Source organism: Electrona antarctica (genome assembly GCF_951216825.1).
Source record: "Electrona antarctica genome assembly, chromosome: 4".
Classification (NCBI taxonomy): domain Eukaryota; kingdom Metazoa; phylum Chordata; class Actinopteri; order Myctophiformes; family Myctophidae; genus Electrona; species Electrona antarctica.
Window position 1 is genome coordinate 38,800,798 of NC_136809.1, and position 18,511 is coordinate 38,819,308.

Sequence of the window (18,511 nt, forward strand, 5' to 3'; positions counted from 1 at the left end):
GCCTTACTCCCAGAACCCACCTCACCCCCGCTCATTTTGATAGGTCAGTACAGCAACTTGCAATGGGCTTGGTCTACAGATTACTACGTGGACTTCGTTAACATTAAAGAAGTATTTGGACAGTATCTGTCTAAATACTTCCTTAATGTCAATGAATTCCATGATCACAACACCAGAGGGAGTTCAACAAACCACGTTCAACCTAGATTCGGCCCCAAACAAGGGGTTAAATTAATTTAGTTCCTATGCCACAACAATGTGGAACGCCCTACCAACAGCCATTAAGAAATGTGTATCCCTGGCCTCCGTCAAAACCGCTCTCTAAGAGCACTTACGGATGGCTGCAATTTGAAATTGGCCTCTGTAAAAAAGGTAAAGTTCCCGGGACCTCCCCCTCTATTTTTTCTTATATTCAGCTAGTGTAGATCTTTGTCAAACATTAAATTCCCATTGACAATGAATGGAGAATTTACATCATATGAGCAAATCTGCTATTTTCATCCTACGCAAACATTAAATTCCCATTGACAATGAATGGAGAATTTTACGTCATAGTGTCTGAGCAATTCGGCTTATTTTTGTCCTACAGAAAGATTAAATTCCCATTGACATTGAATGGGCAATTTTACGTCATAGTGTCTGAGCAAATTTACGTTACGATGATGATGTTGTGTCATGATGATAAGAGCGCCCCTCACTTCTTGCGGTGTGATTTTTTTCTATACTGTACACATATTCCCTTTTCATAGATGTGTATATTTGTATGTCTTTAAATGTTTTGATGAATTGAAAATGGAGGACCCTGATGTAAACACGTCTTAGTGCTTAGTAACCGATTGATTGATTGATTAATATTGAATGAAAATGTTACAGATTGCAGAATGGGTACAGTCCAAGGAGAAGGTTGCCACATCATGTATTGTAAGCTGCATGTTGCACCCCCGCCTATATTAGAGCAGTGTTTCTCAGCCTGTGGGTCGGGACCCCCAAGGGTTCCCCACATGTATGACAATTTAAGGACTTTACCATTGATTTGAATTCCTGTTAAGAATTAAGGGGGGAAAAGGACAATTCCTGCATAAATAGTAATCAGCCAAACTATACTATACAAACTGGTCAAACATTGGCCAAATTGTCAAATAATATAAATATTCTTGAATTTGTTTGAGAACAACTATGGTTTTTCCCTCAGTCGTTGTGTGTAATTCCCCCAAACGAACAGTGGATGACAGCAATACGCCACCATACTGGCTTCTGGTCTGGTGGTCTCACGTTAAACCCCCAAAGAAGAAGACGACTGACGAAAGAGAAGGTTATTCAATTGAATGTTACAGCTAGCCTGATGCTAATATGCTAATAAGCTAGCTGTGTGTGTGTCGGCAGTAGGAGGAGGCATATCATTCCAATCTTTCTTTTTACTAACGAACTACCCAAACCGAATGCACCCGGCGGAGGCCGTCTCCTGCTGGACATCTTGACCGCTGCCCGGACAGAATTCGTGTCGACTGACCAGAGTCCGCGAATTCACGTCCCACCAACCATTACCAAGTCCCAGTTCGTTAGCTAACGCTGCTAGGCTAGCAGGAGGAGGAAAAAAACACTACAGAGTTTAAAGGTAAGTTAGCATTAGCATGCGGTGCTAGCGGAATGCGAACGGCTAGTAGCATCTGTTGGATTTGAAGGAATGTCGGGGAAAATTAATACACCCGGTTTATTTAATTTTAACGTGGTTTCTCGTGATCAATGACGTGTTTTTTCATGTGTGAATGGAAGTGTTGAAGTGATGATGGTGGCTTTAAATTATTAGTGCAATGTATGTATGGGAATATTTCACGTCATCGTTGCTAAAATTATAATATAGCCTATAATAGAGACAATACTACTTGTATATGAATTGTCATTGCTTCGAATGAGACATTTTCATATAGCTATCAAGCTATTACTATGTAACAGACTGACTGACTAAGTCAATGCTATGTCTAATGTTAACACTAGCTAATGTACCGGTAATAACACTGTAAGTTAGCATCGGTTTGGTCAGTTAAGATGGTTTGAACTTGAACTTGTAAACAGCAGCAGATCCAAGTGTCTGTGCTTATCTATGATATGGCTGTGTCACCATTGAGCTAAGCTTTGCTAACAAAACTAAACGTATTTAAGATAAGTACAGTTGTAATTAAAGTATTCCTGTGGACAGTAAAAGACAAATGGGTGACTCTTAAGATGGCCTGAGGTTAATGGATGTGTAATAGAGGGCTGATTATGTGAAAGCCACACACACTCCAGAGTTCATGGTTTGGTTTGTGTCATTGTCATAACAGTGTCACAGAAGGGCCACACCCAGGCGACATGTCTCTACACCAGTTTCTGTTAGAGCCCATCACCTGCCACGCGTGGAATCACGACAGGACACGTAAGACAACCTTTCTTCTCACTTGTGGTGTTTGTTGCCAATGGTATTTTCCTGTACACAGTGTACACAGTAAAATCCTCAGTATTAAATTAACCCAAGAGTGTATACTTGTGGTTAGAGTGTCCGCGTCCGTCTGAGTCTTGGAGGTTGGGGATTTGATTCCCTGGCCAGGTCACACCAAAGACTATTAAAAACAAAAGGGACCCATTTATACAATGCATCAAGGCTTGGATTGAGAGTAGGGCCCTGTGACATACTAGTGTTATGTCCAGGGGGTGTACTTGTACATCATGTCCAGGGGATGTACTCCCAAGCTTGTACATTCATTGGCTATCTTTGATATTTGTGCACAACACTCTTGTATGAAATAACATTTAATTGGTAAATTGATTTGTTTATATACGTTTTTAATATCCAAACTTCCAAAGGTTCGGGGGCCTCACATCTAGAGTTTGGGCCTCTATGTTATGGCTGAGTCATGGTGACATAAGCGTGATGGCGTGGTCCGCCCGCCTGCCAGTCCTCCCTTAAACGAATTTGAGTATAGGATTCCAAAAAAGTTATTTTTGATGAATCAAATCAGTGGAACAATTGCTAAGAAGATAATGGATTAACTGTTGCACCACTAATCCCTAATACTATATATTTTTCCACATATCTGCAGAACTCGCCATCAGTCCCAATAACCATGAAGTTCATATCTACAAGAAGAGTGGAAACCAGTGGGTGAAGACTCATGAGTTGAAGGAGCATAATGGACATATAACAGGTATACTATACAGTCAACCAAATGTTTTTACATCTGCAATTATTTTAATGAATAAATGGTTATTTTTAACCAACTTGTATGGTAGAGCATGTTAATAGTTTAGGGTTAACAGGCAGGACTCCCCCCATGAAGCTCATGAGTGCAATATCTGGTACAATGTTGAGATGCCTTCTTGGAGGAGTTGTAGAAATTTGGTCTCTTGTGCAAATTCGAATCCCAGTTAGGACATCTTCCTGGGGATGCGCTCAAAGCATGCAAAGACTGATGCATGCTTTTGCAGTTCATAATGACAAGTTGGACCATACCTGTTTGGATGTAGACCAGATATTTGACAAATGAACGCTTTCTGCTCTTGTAACTACCTGCCATGTCATTGGGCGATGAGACATTAACAGTCACACGGAGATACAGTATACATGTGCTGAGATTTATACATAACATGTATTATTATCATGTTAAGACTTTGGTAGTGTTTATCCATAGACAAGTGGCACTGGTTACCAACCTTTTTCTGTATCAGGACTTCTCGTACCACTTAACAAAACATCAAGGCTTTAAAGAAATACATACCATGACATTTCTTTACATTAATGTTTGTAATACGAATATTATATTATCATCAAAACTATTACTGTTTTGCCAATTATTTGGGGGCCCACTTGCAATATCCTCACGGCCCACAGGTTGGGAATCGCTGCCATAAACCATCTGTCTACTCAGTAGTAGTGATGGGACAATAATCGCTATGATCGGCACATTACAAGCTCACAACACGATGCGTTGTGAGTTTGTAGATCTGATACTTTTGGCTATTGTTCCCCCTGGAACATGAATGCTGGTTAAACAAAAGTGGCATTTTAAGAGTTTTAAGCATATTTTGATTGTCATGATTATTTTGGCCACAATAATCCTGACAAGACATTTTCAAATGGTCCCATCCCAGCAGAAATCCTGACACTGTGCGTGCGTGCGTGTGTGTGTGTGTGTGTGTGTGTGTGTGTGTGTGTGTGTGTGTGTGTGTGTGTGTGTGTGTGTGTGTGTGTGTGTGTGTGTGTGTGTGTGTGTGTGTGTGTGTGTGTGTGTGTGTGTGTGTGTGTGTTTTAATACATCCATTCATAACTCAAGAGTGTACAAATGTAACCAAAACGGACCCTTGAGTTACATTGTACATCGCTCAGAGTCAAATCAACACTCAGGGTTGTACAAGTGCATAATGCAGTATCCAAATAATCTTTATGAATGGCAACAAGTAAGCAAGTGTTTTGCAAGTCAACACTCCATTGAGTGAAAATGAAAAGGCTCTGTTCCCACTTCCCTCTGTCACAGGATGGAACCGGAGGAGGAGACTGTTGCCTTGTTGATTGAGATATTTTGCCAAACAATAAAGTGTGAAATGGATTGAAGCATTTTTGAAGTATACAAGTTGGCGAATTAATGGTGACATAATCCGTGCCCAAATGTGAAGTTAAATATTTCAGATTGTAGAACTCTGTTGTTCCGAAGAACGAAGACCCACAAGGGTCTAAACGTTGTACCTATTTGTTAATAAAGAGCATGGTAGCTTAAATGACAACTTAGTTTTTTTTCAACAGGGTTCATGTTTTAGGTTGTAATTAGAGAAAGTAAAAGATGAGTGTTATTTTATTTTTATTTTATTTTATTTTATTCATTAGCTGCTTTCTCTCGTTTAAGCGATTTTAGCTTTTTGTCAGGGGGGCGGGAGCATTCGAACAAGTGGCTAATTTAGATTTTCTTTTTGTCGGTGAGCATATTTACTTACTTCTAAACTAAAAAATGTATTTTTGTTCAGCAGCACCCGTACAATAGTTTGAGTTACAATAATGTGCGTGCTTCCCTTTTGGATTCTATTTGAAATTGTACATAAGATGTGAACAAAACTAGACTTCTACATTAATCTACTGATAGTTTGCACACACAATGTTGCATTGAATGTATTCTGCTGTTAGCGGAATCTGTCTTGAGAGATTAGCTCTGGACAGACACACAGAACCTCTTTCAGTGCCACCGTAAAAAAAATAAGTGCTATTACAGTGGTTGGTATTCCATGACACTGGCAGTTTTGTGGCTGTGCAGTGATTGCTGCCACAGCCCTACTCTCTGCTGTACTACCTACCATAAAAAGCAGAAAAGGAAAGCGCTGCCCTAGAGATGTCTCGTGATAATTGTGTCAGGGCAGGGTTCTGTGTGATTGAGGTCATAAAGTATATCGTCCCTTTTGTGTCGAAACCTCATATGTCCCAAACTGTTACTTTACAGGATTCAAATTTAAAAAAAGAAAAACAGCAAAAGTAGCAGATCTACAAGTTTGGAGCTTGTGGATCTGCTACTTTTGATGCTTTTGTGTGAAGTTGTATATGATCAAGTAGGGCATTCATTCATGAAAGAACAGACATGAAAAAAAAATGGAGATAAGAGATTTCTGCTCTGACAGCAGTGATATTAAACTCGTATGACTCAACCAGCGTTGTGATAGTTGCTCATTAACCAACGTAATTACAGTCGAGTTGATTGTGGTCTTCTCTCTGTATCGCAGGTATCGACTGGGCTCCTAAAAGCGACCGTATAGTGACGTGCGGGGCGGACCGTAATGCCTACGTGTGGTCTCAGAAGGAAGGTGTCTGGAAGCCCACCCTGGTCATCCTCAGGATCAACCGTGCTGCCACGTTCGTGAAATGGTCCCCACTGGAGAACAAGTTTGCAGTGGGCAGCGGCGCGAGGCTCATCTCCGTGTGCTACTTTGAGTCTGAGAATGACTGGTGAGATCTGAGGCCGATTTTAAAAAAAAGGAAAAAAAAAGAAAACGTCTTCTTTAACTAGTTTTCTGTCAGTGGTTCTCAAACAATTTCATGTCAAGGACCCCCAGAATTGTCTGTATTTGGCCGCCTACCCCATCAAAAAAATAGTTCCAGGGACCCCCCCAGAAGCAAATAGTTAAAAACATTCACTGTGAAAGAATCTATATTCAAAGATTTGCACGTTTTCACGATTTATCAAAAATAGCAGGTCTTGTATTTCTGCTATTTTTCAACAGTTAAAGTATAAAATAATGGTTAGTGTGGTTAAACGCCCGAGCAGAGCGTGCTCTACTGTCAATTGATTAAGGGATGACTGCTGATGAAGGCCTGAGTAGCCGAAATGCAAATTTATCATGCCTGCTGCTGCGGTAAATAAAATAATTCAAAGTAAATTCACGTTGTGAGTACGGGCTGTTTCTATAGATTCTATTCATTTTAGGGCAGCCCCGATAGGTTAGGGTAACATATGACACTGGTTCCTATAGGGCTGCAGGTAGCCTCGGAAACAGCAAGCGTTTGGTTTAAAAAAATAAAAAATACAATCCTGGGCGAGCAAGGCAGGAAAAGTGGCATAGCAGTGGGAGTGAACCTTGTATTTTGCTAAACCAATAACAGTGCAATAACTAGTTTGTTCCGCCCCTCTATGCCCAGAAGAGCATTGGGCTCTTTTAGGCTAGCCTGCTGGTACTTACCGGACTGAAGATTTTGGTGCTTGATTTTGCTGCTACTTAAATGCCCGAGCTGTCAGTTCTCCCCCCAGTGCTCTAAAACGGACATTAAAATGAACGGAAACATCACTGCACACTGCATGTGAGACTAGTAAACAACAACACAGCTTTGATGGTAGCATGTAGGCTACCGTGAGCTTAAAAAGGTTATAAATGCCTAATATAAAGCTAAACTGTGTGGCTGTACCTAACCCTGTTAATCCTCTTCATAACATGTGGAACATAAGGCTGTGACTATCTGCTTCCATCTGGTCCTGTTGGGCCTCGCCCCATGTTAAGTTTGCCATCTTCAGTTTTGAGGTCACAGTTCTCCTCTTTCCAGGTGGGTCCATCTCAAGGCTACTTTAGGAATGCAGTCCTGGTCCACATACGGAAACATGTCTGAGTTTAATTTCTAGCACCACATTGCGACAGTTCGTCTTTCTGTACAGTTCATTGGAGATCTTTTCTGGCCAAAGATGCAACATATCTTCCGGAGACACCCATTGTGGAAGGCACTAATCTTTTTCATGTCGCTCTCAACAACTCGCCAGCATTCTGAGCCATAAAGCAGGACTGATTTTAACATTGCTGTTGTACAGTTGGAGCTTGGTTTTAAGACTATACTGCTTGGATTTCCAGATCCTCTCCCGAGCCTTATTCTGATGTCCTTGCTGCATGTATTGTCCTTACTGAGGAGACTTCCCAGATATGTGAACTCCTCGACATAATCGAGAGGTTTACCATCCATGATTGGTGAGTGTGTGCTGTTGAGTTTATGCACATCACTTGGTTTTTGAAGGTGTTCATGTTCAGGCCGATCTGTTTGGCGAATCTGTCAGTCTGGTTAGTCTTTTCTTGCAAGTGATTGTGGTTGGTGGAAAGAGCAGCAAGGTCATCAACATACTCAAGATCTTCTAGCTGGGTGAAGAGAGTCCACTGGATGCCCCTGGGCTTGTCTGAGAGGGTGTGGGGGAGATGATTACATCCCTGGTGTGCATCGCATTCCCAAGGAACCTTTCAGTGAGGTTGCCATTAACAATGTGTCTCATCGGGACAATGTGTTTGTACATAGCCATAGGCCTACATCAACGTACCTGTGTATTAATCTTTCAGTATCCGATCCTGTTATTAAAATCAAAATGTACATCTGTGTGTGTGTGTGTGTGTGTGTGTAATCAGGTGGGTGAGTAAGCACATCAAGAAGCCCATCCGTTCCACAATCCTCAGTCTGGACTGGCACCCTAACAACATTCTGCTGGCCGCCGGCTCCTGTGACTTCAAATGCAGGTGAGATTATTAATTCACAGACCACCGTTCGTTGTCTTCTTCCACAAAGAGCAACAGAATTCACCAGGACATCATGATCTCACCTTCCCGCTCTCTTCTCCTCCAGGGTGTTCTCAGCCTACATCAAGGAGGTTGAGGAGAAGCCTGGTCCCACTCCCTGGGGCAGCAAGATGCCCTTTGGTGCTGTGCTAGCAGAGTTTGGAGGAGCAGGTTTGTGTGTGTGTGTGTGTGTGTGTGTGTGTGTGTGTGTGTGTGTGTGTGTGTGTGTGTGTGTGTGTGTGTGTGTGTGTGTGTGTGTGTGTGTGTGTGTGTGTGTGTGTGTGTGTGTGTGTGTGTGTGTGTGTGTGTGTGTGTGTGTGTGTGTGTGTGGTGTACTTGGTTGCGCACTAGTGTCATGCACAGAAGATCTAGAAGCGATTTGGTGTGTGTAAATCAGGCATAAGTTAAAGCCACAATCTGTAAGACACTACTACAGTTGTTTTGCTGGCTCCATTATTGCTATCGGCCCAGAGATCATTACTGAACCATGTACAATGATAACACTGCTTGCTTACTGTACAGCAGGACTTTTTCTTTTTTTATACCAAAATGCTATTTTAATGACTCTGCGTCCTAGGAGCCAGGGCTGTAAGACACACTATATGCATGTGTTCATTTTTCAGTGCACATTGTTATAAAATGGTGGCAGCACCCCTGTGTTTCGCTTTCTTTTTTTATTTAACACCCTGAGAGCAGCATAAACGGAGGTCTCCGTCCTATCAAATAGTTACGCTCAGCGCTCAGGTTAACACCCTGAGCGGCAAGGACGGAGTACTCCGTTCAATCAATTAGTAACGCCCAGCGCTCAGGACGGAGATTGATCAAAAGGACGGAACATTAATGATATCATAATTGAGCCACTGATCCACAGTTAGAAGTAATCATACTTCCCGTTGTTGTCGATCACCTCGGGGGTGTTTTGGATACATCTAGCTACTTCAGCTACATCCTTCAGCTACATGGGCCCTGATGAAACAAATCGCTGGGCGTCCTGATGTAATGGTTACAAATACCCCCGGGCGTTCTAGGTGTTAACCACAAGAACCCTAGTGTCCCTATTTTGAGGCGAACATCCAGTGAAAATAGCAGAGCTATGAGTTAACAAAGCATTGTTTTACATTGGCTATTTTCTGCAAAGATATTTGGTGTAGGGGGAAAAAAGTTGGGGAGCATAATTATTTTGCTGTTGCTGTTGCTTATAAATTTAAATTGTTTGCAGGTGGAGGTGGCTGGGTCCACTCTGTGTCTTTCTAAATGTGTATATATTCGTACCCCCGTATCCGCCAGCACCATATATGAAGTGGTTTAGCTGAAAATCAGGTTTTAACATTGGTCCGGTTGCTAGGCAACACCTCCGTCACCCCCAGCACCAGGATCTTTGCACACAGCCCCAATTTAACTCCAGTCAAAGTAGGATTTTCTATGCCTCGTATCTCTGAAACTACGAGCGCTGTCCGTGGTATTGACGAGTCATCCGAGGTTCGGATGTGATTTGTGATTTTGTCTTGCATCGCTCCCGACATGTTGACGTTTCTGGCGAAAGGTAAACAGCGTGAGCTAATAATAGCCGATCGTTACAATGGTGGTCTCCAGGCCGGGAAACCGGAAATGAAGGTGACCAAATACAGGCAAAAACCATGGCAGGGTTTACCAATACCTACACTCTGCTGCCACCTAGTGGCAGAGAAATCATTAACCTGTGTTTAAGGTGGAAGTGGCTGGGTCCACTCTGTGTCTTTCTAAATGCCTTTTAACCTGTGTTTAAGGTGAAGGTGGCTGGGTCATAGAGTATATAAAAGGATAGAGACTGAACTGGCGCGAAGCTCCGCCCCCCCAGCTATTCATGTCAGTGGAAGTTGCTCAGTGGCGTTTTGAAGCACCCGGAAGACTGCCGGAAGTACCGTCTCAGAACGTCTACTTCCGCATTTGACCACCAAATTTTGGTGGTCAAATGCGGAAGTGCAACCGAGCGCTCAATGTTAAAGCCCAGCTGCACGGGGTTTCCCGGTCATGAATCCACGGGTCCGCCTGTAGTCCCTCCTCCTACCACTAGGGAGGAGAGCTTCAACGTTGAATAGCCTCACTGGCCCCTTGGGCTGGGTCCACTCTGTGTCTTTATAAATGCCTTTTAACCTGTGTTTAAGGTGGAAGTGGCTGGGTCCACTCTGTATCTTTCTAAATGCCTTTTAACCTGTGTTTAAGGTGGAAGTGGCTGGGTCCACTCTGTATCTTTATAAATGCCTTTTAACCTGTGTTTAAGGTGGAAGTGGCTGGGTCCACTCTGTATCTTTATAAATGCCTTTTAACCTGTGTTTAAGGTGGAAGTGGCTGGGTCCACTCTGTATCTTTATAAATGCCTTTTAACCTGTGTTTAAGGTGGAAGTGGCTGGGTCCACTCTGTGTCTTTCTAAATGCCTTTTAACCTGTGTTTAAGGTGGAAGTGGCTGGGTCCACTCTGTATCTTTCTAAATGCCTTTTAACCTGTGTTTAAGGTGGAGGTGGCTGGGTCCACTCTGTATCTTTCTAAATGCCTTTTAACCTGTGTTTAAGGTGGAGGTGGCTGGGTCCACTCTGTATCTTTCTAAATGCCTTTTAACCTGTGTTTAAGGTGGAGGTGGCTGGGTCCACTCTGTGTCTTTCTCGGCCTCTGGGAATCGCCTGGCCTGGGTCAGCCATGACAGCACTGTCACTGTGGTCGACAGCTCCAAGACTGCCAGGTAGCTCAACCCTCAATGGAACATCCCACTGTCAATTACCACTCTAAACCTCCAGCTCTTATTGGCCATGTCATTTAGGGATGCAATGATACAGGTTTTTTTTCCATTCCATTCCGATCCAAAATAAAAAAATTAATATATCGCAATACTTTGCCGATATCCGATATTTTACATAGCAAAAGAATTAAATACAAAACGTGCATTACCATTATTTATTAATTGTAGGATAGGCTTCAAATAATAGCGCAGTCATACTATTATTATAGTTTGTTGTGTAATGATACACATTACACACACAACACACAACATACACACAACAAGGAAGTAATACACACAGCATATCATATTAAATAGCAAATAAAGTACAAATGCCTTACATTTACATTAAAAGAAGGGATGTTTGTGGATAAGTGTTTAACCTGTAACCCTTAAGGAAATGGTTACCTGTTAAGAGGTTCCACTTATGTTACTCCATCATTCTTATCGCAATTGACATCACATGTATAATATCACTGACGCCTTGGTGAAATGTGCAAATATACACATGATTCCATTTAATGAAATTTCCATTGACGTGGAGTAGAATAACGATTGATGTATTGAGCTGGTTACGGCTACACATTCTTGTCAATCTAAATCAAAGTTGTAATATAATATTTGTGTGTTTAGTCCTTCTCAGCTGAAGACGGAGTTCCTCCCTCTCCTCAATGTCATCTTTGTGTCAGAGAACACTGTGGTGGCGGCGGTAAGAACACAGCACACTAATCAATCATTTAATAATGCATTAATAATCAACCCCTATTTTCTAAATGTTGAAAACATGTTAAACATTTCAACAATGTGTGATGAAGTATAAAATAATGCTTACGTTGTTAATTGATTCATTGATATATAAATATATAAAGTAATTGAAAACGACGCTTCTCGATTAATCGAAAAGGTCATCGATAAAAAATAAACTCTAAGAAAATAATCGACAGTTGCAGCCCTACGTTGTGTGTGTGTGTGTGTGTGTGTGTGTGTGTGTGTGTGTGTGTGTGTGTGTGTGTGTGCGTGTGCGTGTGCGCGCGTGCGTGCAGGGCCACGACTGCTGCCCCATGCTGTTCCGCTGCGACGACGGAGGGGCGCTGACGTTCGTGTCGAAGCTGGACCTCCCCAAGCAGAGCATCCAGAGGAACATCTCTGCCATGGAGCGCTTCAGGAACATGGACAAGAGAGCCACGACTGAGGACCGTAACACTGCCCTGGACACACTGCACCAGAACAGCATCACGTAAGAACACACACACACACACACACACACACACACACAGTCACACACACACACACACACACACACACACACACACACTTTTTTTGTGTTCACATTCTTGAACCCAAAGCATAGTAGATGCTTAGCCCTGGTCCAGTGCTTACAGCGAGTCTCTCACTGACGCCCTGTGGAAGTGCCTTCCACAGCCCTCTAGCGATTTTCTCACTCCCGTGCGAGGGTATACAATTCCCAGCAAATAAACAAAACGATGTAACTACTCACAGAAACAAAGCCTGCTAGACCTTGGTAAAACTCTATTCTCGAAGCTGTGAAGCGTCTCACGTCCCCAGCTTCTCTCCAAAATGCACTTTGAGCCATTTTAATACAGCAATGTACCGGACCGCCAACGCCAAGAGTAATTTTTTCTACTACGGCATTTCCGGGTTTTGCCTGCGCCGATCTGGTTGGATTCCTTTTATTTAATGACTAAAATATTTTAGAGAGAAGCTGGGGACCTGAGACGCTTCCCAGCTTCGAGAATAGACTTATACCAAGGTCTAGCAGGCTTTGTGTCAGTGAGTAGTTATGCCGTTTTGTTTATTTGCTGGGAATTGTAAACCCTCACACGGGAGTGAGAAAATCGCTAGAGGGCTGTCTAAGGCACTTCCAGAGGGCGTCAGTGAGAGACTCGCTGTAAGCACTGGACCAGGGCTAAGTAGATGCTCAAACTTGGGGAAACTCAAGTCAACAATAAGTGTTTCAGCCTAGGATACACCATATGTTGCGGATGCCAATTATTACAGACACTGACTGAACAGAATTTAGCTAATGCCTTGTCAGCTCTTGGCTTATTGGGCATTCCTGCAATCTGCAGGCCTCTCACAACTAATGCATGGACTTTACCGAGGCTTCCAAATACGAACACAAGCTGTTTACATTCGTAACCAAGCTATGTAATATATTCCAGCTATGTAAAGATGGAATGGCGTGATTTCTTTCTCCCTTAAAACATTTTTCAAAAAAGTGTACAGAAAGTGTTAAAATATTGTTTTTATGTGGCCACACCCACCAGTTAATTAAAACTCTTTCCATGTGCATGTGCACAACAGAGTTGAGTTCTGTGCCCGGCCCAATCTGCACTCGAAACACCAGGAAACGAGAGGCGCTGGCACAGAATCCCGGTCTTTGAGCCACTCTGGAGCTCCTCCGGTGCTGCTAGAAGCACTAATAACCGCTGGGCATCAAAGATTTTTCATTGAAGTCCAAATATCGCCTAATTGCCAATCCAGAGTGCGACCTATTAGGTCGCATATGCTACTTCATTTCTTAAGATGCGAGTTAAAATGTAACGAGGTGGAAACCGCTACATACATTAATGGCGCCCAATGTGGGGGAATTATGAGGTCATTTATTAATACCACGCTATACAAAGAAAAAGATGGTGCTACCTAATTTGTGGTGGCGCTACCGACCGAAGTTAGACTGGAGTAGAGCCCTGATCCAGACGCGGATCGAGAGAAGATTCAGAGAAAAACGCAGCTAAAGATCGTGGTTATAAGTCAGGAGTGAATGGAAGGGAAAGGTTTTGATCGCCCCCCATTGCAGAATGAAATCATCTCCTACGGAAACGACACCCGCCTACGGTTAGTGGAAGCGAGGTTCTTCTGTACCCAGGAAATGTCAAAAAGTCTGCAAAGTCGTCACGGGCACAAATTGACACTTTAGTCATTAAAGTCTTTAAAAGCACAGAAAAGTTAAAGATGGGGTGAAATGGTTAATTTGTGCATTTTATTTTGAAGTTTCAGCCTCAAACGCTAGGAAATAGTTTCTGAACCAATTAGAGCGTCGCATCCCTCCAGGCTATGGGACGTCTCTCTGTCTCATGCACGTGCACATGCAGAGTGGTTTGTTTACAAAGTGACAGAGAGACGGCAGCAAAGCCAGGGGCTTATCTCTAACCTATTCATAACCTATATACATATTTTAGCATGATGATTAGTTTAAAACGAGTAATACACTGTCTGGATGTCAGGAGCGATGCGGTACAAAGTCACAAATTACATCCGAATTTTGGATGTCAGAAGATCCACCATGGACACAGAGTATACGTTGGGGGTCAGAAGATCCACCATGGACACAGAGTATACGTTGGGGGTCAGAAGATCCACCATGGACACAGAGTATACGTTGGGGGTCAGAAGATCCACCATGGACACAGAGTATACGTTGGGGGTCAGAAGATCCACCATGGACACAGAGTATACGTTGGGGTCCGTAGAAGATCCACCATGGACACAGAGTATACGTTGGGGTCCGTATTTAGATCCACCATGGACACAGAGTATACGTTGGGGTCCGTAGAAGATCCACCATGGACACAGAGTATACGTTGGGGTCCGTATTTAGATCCACCATGGACACAGAGTATACGTTTGGGTCCGTATTTATTCAGATCCACCATGGACACAGAGTATACGTTGGGGTCCGTATTTATTCAGATCCACCATGGACACAGAGTATACGTTGGGGTCCGTATTTAGATCCACCATGGACACAGAGTATACGTTGGGGTCCGTATTTATTCGGACCTTGACTTCATTGTCAATGGCGTTTACAAAACAAACATTGAACTAAAGACAAACATTAAACCTGTATATAGGATGGATGATGGCATTGTTAGGTATGCCCATATGATGACCACGGATGTGGTCTAAAAGTGTGAAAAACTTATTTTTCATTTCACTAGGTCTTTGAGTATGGTTGGTTTTCAGGTGGGTGGTGATCCACCTGAACTGAAGCCGCACCCACAGCTGTTGTTGTAGGGGAGGGGATGATATTGTGGTGTATTTCTATTGGGCCTTTTAACTCAAAGGCTTTTAGCTTTCAGGAAGAAACCAAAAATACCCAGGGAAAGCATATTTCAACTCCATAGACACATACAAAACAGAAGTACAAAAATCACGGCATGGCCATCTTTAAGACATTGGTACTTTAGTAAGGAATGCCTCTTCCAGGCTGTGGTCGAATGTACAACAAACCCACTTCCAAAATGGTCACTTCTGACCAACTACTAAGAATACACACTGGGGCATCCCAGTGTGTATTCCTGGGCTCCCCCAGAGTCTAAGTGTACTTGCGTTTCCTCCGTCATTGGTGTATGAATGTCTGTGTGAATGGTTGAATGTTATGCACAATCTATGTAAAGCCAAGACGCTATATAAATTCACCATTTACCATTTACACTGCACCGGAACAGCATCACAGACCATACACAACAGATCAGTTTTCAGGATTGTGATTGTTGGTGTTGTTGCGTTTAGGGTAAGAATGTAGGGAATATGTTCAGTTCTGCCATTGCAGAAGTTAGTTAGGGGGGAAATGTTCTATTTTCTCTGTGGAGTTACTTTACTAGCTCCTAAGTCAAGGTATGCTGCCTGAGCACAAAAAGATCCTTATAAGGCCAATAATGTGTGCCTTGAAATAAAACCAAATTTTATTTATTTAACCAGTCTCATTGAGATGGTAATCTCATTTAGAAGGAAGCCCTGGCACAAAAGTAAACGAGCATCACCTAAAAGGGATTAAGTGTTCCAGTTGAATGTCTTTCTGGAGCTGATGAGAGAGTTCAGGGAGTGGAGGTTGTAATAATTCTTTGTTTTCAAATTAAAAAAGCAATTTAAATAGCCAGGCTTGATAAATTAATATGTGTCATTGAGGCCATTTAATTATCCTTCCCTGTGCTACATTGCTATATCACACACTTGAGCTTACGGTAACTGATACAAAGGTTTTTGCGTAGACTATGGTTGTACCCAACTCACATTTTTCATGGTTGAATAATCGGTAGGGTGGTATGAACGAATGATTGAGACTTGAGATATGTAATGCAATAATGTTTTCCTCAAATAGGCACTGCAGCTGTTGAATCAGCCTTTTCTTTTTTTGTTATCTGAAAAGGCAAATGCATTTCATCACTGTGCACATGTTCTCTTCCCTTGTCCTTCAGTCCACCTTCATGCCTTCCCTCACTAATTCAGTTCAAGTTGGTTCCACAGCCGGCTTGAGTTTCCATGAGAAACTGTGAGATACTATTGCACTGTCACTGCAATGATTATTATTTAATATTTAGCAAGTGAACTCCCTTGAAAAGGCACTATTTGACTACACTGGGCAGGGAAATAAGTTTGGTAACAACACTCAAAGCGTAGTGTATCTCCTTTTTGAAATATCCCAAATCTATAGCTGAAGAGTACCTTAATCGTGCTTGAAACATGATTAAACAAATTGAAAAAGGTTTTAGAACTAACTGCTCTAGAAGTCTCACACCTTCACCTTTGTATTTGTTTTTTATCCAGCCAAGTGTCTATCTACGAGGGAGACAAGAGGGACTGTCACAAGTTCTGCACCACAGGCATCGATGGAGCCATGACCATTTGGGACTTGAAGGTAGAGACCTTTTTATAAGGGTGTACGCTCACAAACACTGCCTTATTAACCCATTTAGACCTGAGGTCGATTCTACAAACACCTTCTAAATACTGACGTTTTCTGAAAAACTTTGAACTTGTTGCTATATAAATAGCAACAGCTAATGTTACAAAAAGCGGTTCCCGAATTGAAAGGTATAACAACTAAAAGGAGTTTCTGGTCTAACTGGGTTAATAATATCTTTGAGGGGCACTAGCCCTGGCTGAGCACGGAATGTGATGTATGATGACTAGGGATGGAGCTCGGAACCCGATACCCAAAAAACCCCGATAACAAGCTTATTGAGTACCCGGTGTCAATAAGCCTGTTATCGAGCATAGCGGCCCATGGCATCATGTTTAAACAATCAAGACAAGAGGCGATCAAAAAATAAATCTAATCAAAAGTAAAAAGGTCAATTGCCTTCCGTCTGTTAGAAAAGTACTGTATTTGAAGGCCGTAGTAAAAGATGCTGGTTCTGTTCAGAAATTATTGTTGTCTCCCGTCTTTCCACCAAATAATAGAACATGCTCGATAGTGGGCTCGGTAAGAAACAGTCTCGATAAGCCTGATCCATAAGGTGCTCGTTATCAATGGGAGCTCCATCCCTAATGATGATAAGAGCACCCCTCACTTCACACGAGTGTGATATATTATTTTTGGTTGGTTGGTTGGTTTGGTTTGGTTAAGAGTACACATACCTGCCCTGGCAATAAATAAAAATTAAAAAGACGAATCATTCATAATCATAATTAATTATACTGTGTTTTTGTATCCACCAGAGTCTAGAAACTTCTATCCAGGGCCTCCGCATCATGTGAAGGAATCGTGTGAAGGAATGAAGAAGACGCTGCTGCCGCCTCACCTGTTCTCCTCCTCCCTGCTCCTCCTCTCCTCTCCTCCTCACCACCTCCTCCTCTGCTCCCACGACGCAGCCAGTAACACATGTGACTGACCACCTTAATAGAGTGTCTGCTAAAGCACTGACCAGACCATAACACACTCTTTGTGCGCGTGTATGCACACACAAACAAAACATACAGACACAGACACGCAGGCACGCACACTTAAGCTGACATGTGACATCACTGTTGACATGTGACATCACTGTTGATTGTTTTTTCCTTAGTTTGTTTGTTTGTTTTTTTAAATGAAGGCTAAACGGGGGGGTCAACGCGGGATGGCCCCCTCTGACACGTACAAACATGACGTGTGACACGATGAAGTGTGTGTGTGTGGATTTTATGTTCTCGAAAAAACCTCCTGACCTGTACCAAAACTCAGAACACTAAGAAGGTGTATTTCTTCCCCCCCAAATCAGATGGTATTTTCCCCCTCAGTTGACCCATGACATCATCTCTGATTATCATAGAAGGAGGTGCTTCTGGCCTTTTACTTCCTGGAAATACTTAACCACTTAAAGCACTAGTTCGCCCAATAAATGACTTATTTTCTATCGATTATACACACCATGAAGCCATGGAGATTCTTTTGTTTTTGTTGCATTCCCGAGCCGATAATTTGATGACCGGGTCATCGGTCAGTTGGAGTCTTAGTGGTTGGTTGATTGATTGATTGAATACTTTATTAGGCAGAAATGTAAACAGTACAGAGTATAGTCAAACAGTCTAAAAGGATATCACCGAAAAAAGTTATTGCGGTCTTGTTTCCATTCAGGTCCTGTGTATTCAATTCATAATCATGACATGAAAAATAACAACGAAATTCAAATCATCACAAAAAAAATAATAAAAAAGACATGTGGTCTGGAAGAGTCATAACAGACATGGCAGGCCATCAAATTATTGGCTCAGGAATGAGACAAAAACAAAAATATCAATGAATTCAAGGCTTCATAGGGTGTGTAATTGATACGCATTGTGAGCTTGTAGGTCGAGTATTCGACATGCCTAAAATAGGGATGCCAGGTTGAACGTGGTTAAACCCTTTCTCAGGGAAGTAAAGTGATTGTTTTCTTCAGGACATTGATATGGTTGCGATGGTGTTGATGGTGGACTGTGGGGGGAGTTGTGTGTGGGAA

At 42.4% G+C, this 18,511-nt stretch overlaps 1 protein-coding gene across 1 annotated transcript; it reads left to right on the plus strand.

Annotated features, from left to right (window-relative positions):
- Positions 1 to 1,264: 1,264 nt before the first annotated feature.
- arpc1a (actin related protein 2/3 complex, subunit 1A) lies at positions 1,265 to 18,123 on the plus strand. The gene is made up of 11 exons (XM_079500376.1): positions 1,265 to 1,615; positions 2,322 to 2,413; positions 3,078 to 3,182; positions 5,737 to 5,959; positions 7,888 to 7,995; positions 8,102 to 8,205; positions 10,643 to 10,751; positions 11,421 to 11,496; positions 11,831 to 12,024; positions 16,359 to 16,449; positions 17,253 to 18,123. Exons 2-11 carry the CDS (start codon positions 2,350 to 2,352, stop codon positions 17,289 to 17,291), a joined length of 1,113 nt encoding a protein of 370 aa, XP_079356502.1. The 5' UTR covers positions 1,265 to 1,615; positions 2,322 to 2,349; the 3' UTR covers positions 17,292 to 18,123.
- The last annotated feature ends 388 nt before the right edge of the window (positions 18,124 to 18,511 follow it).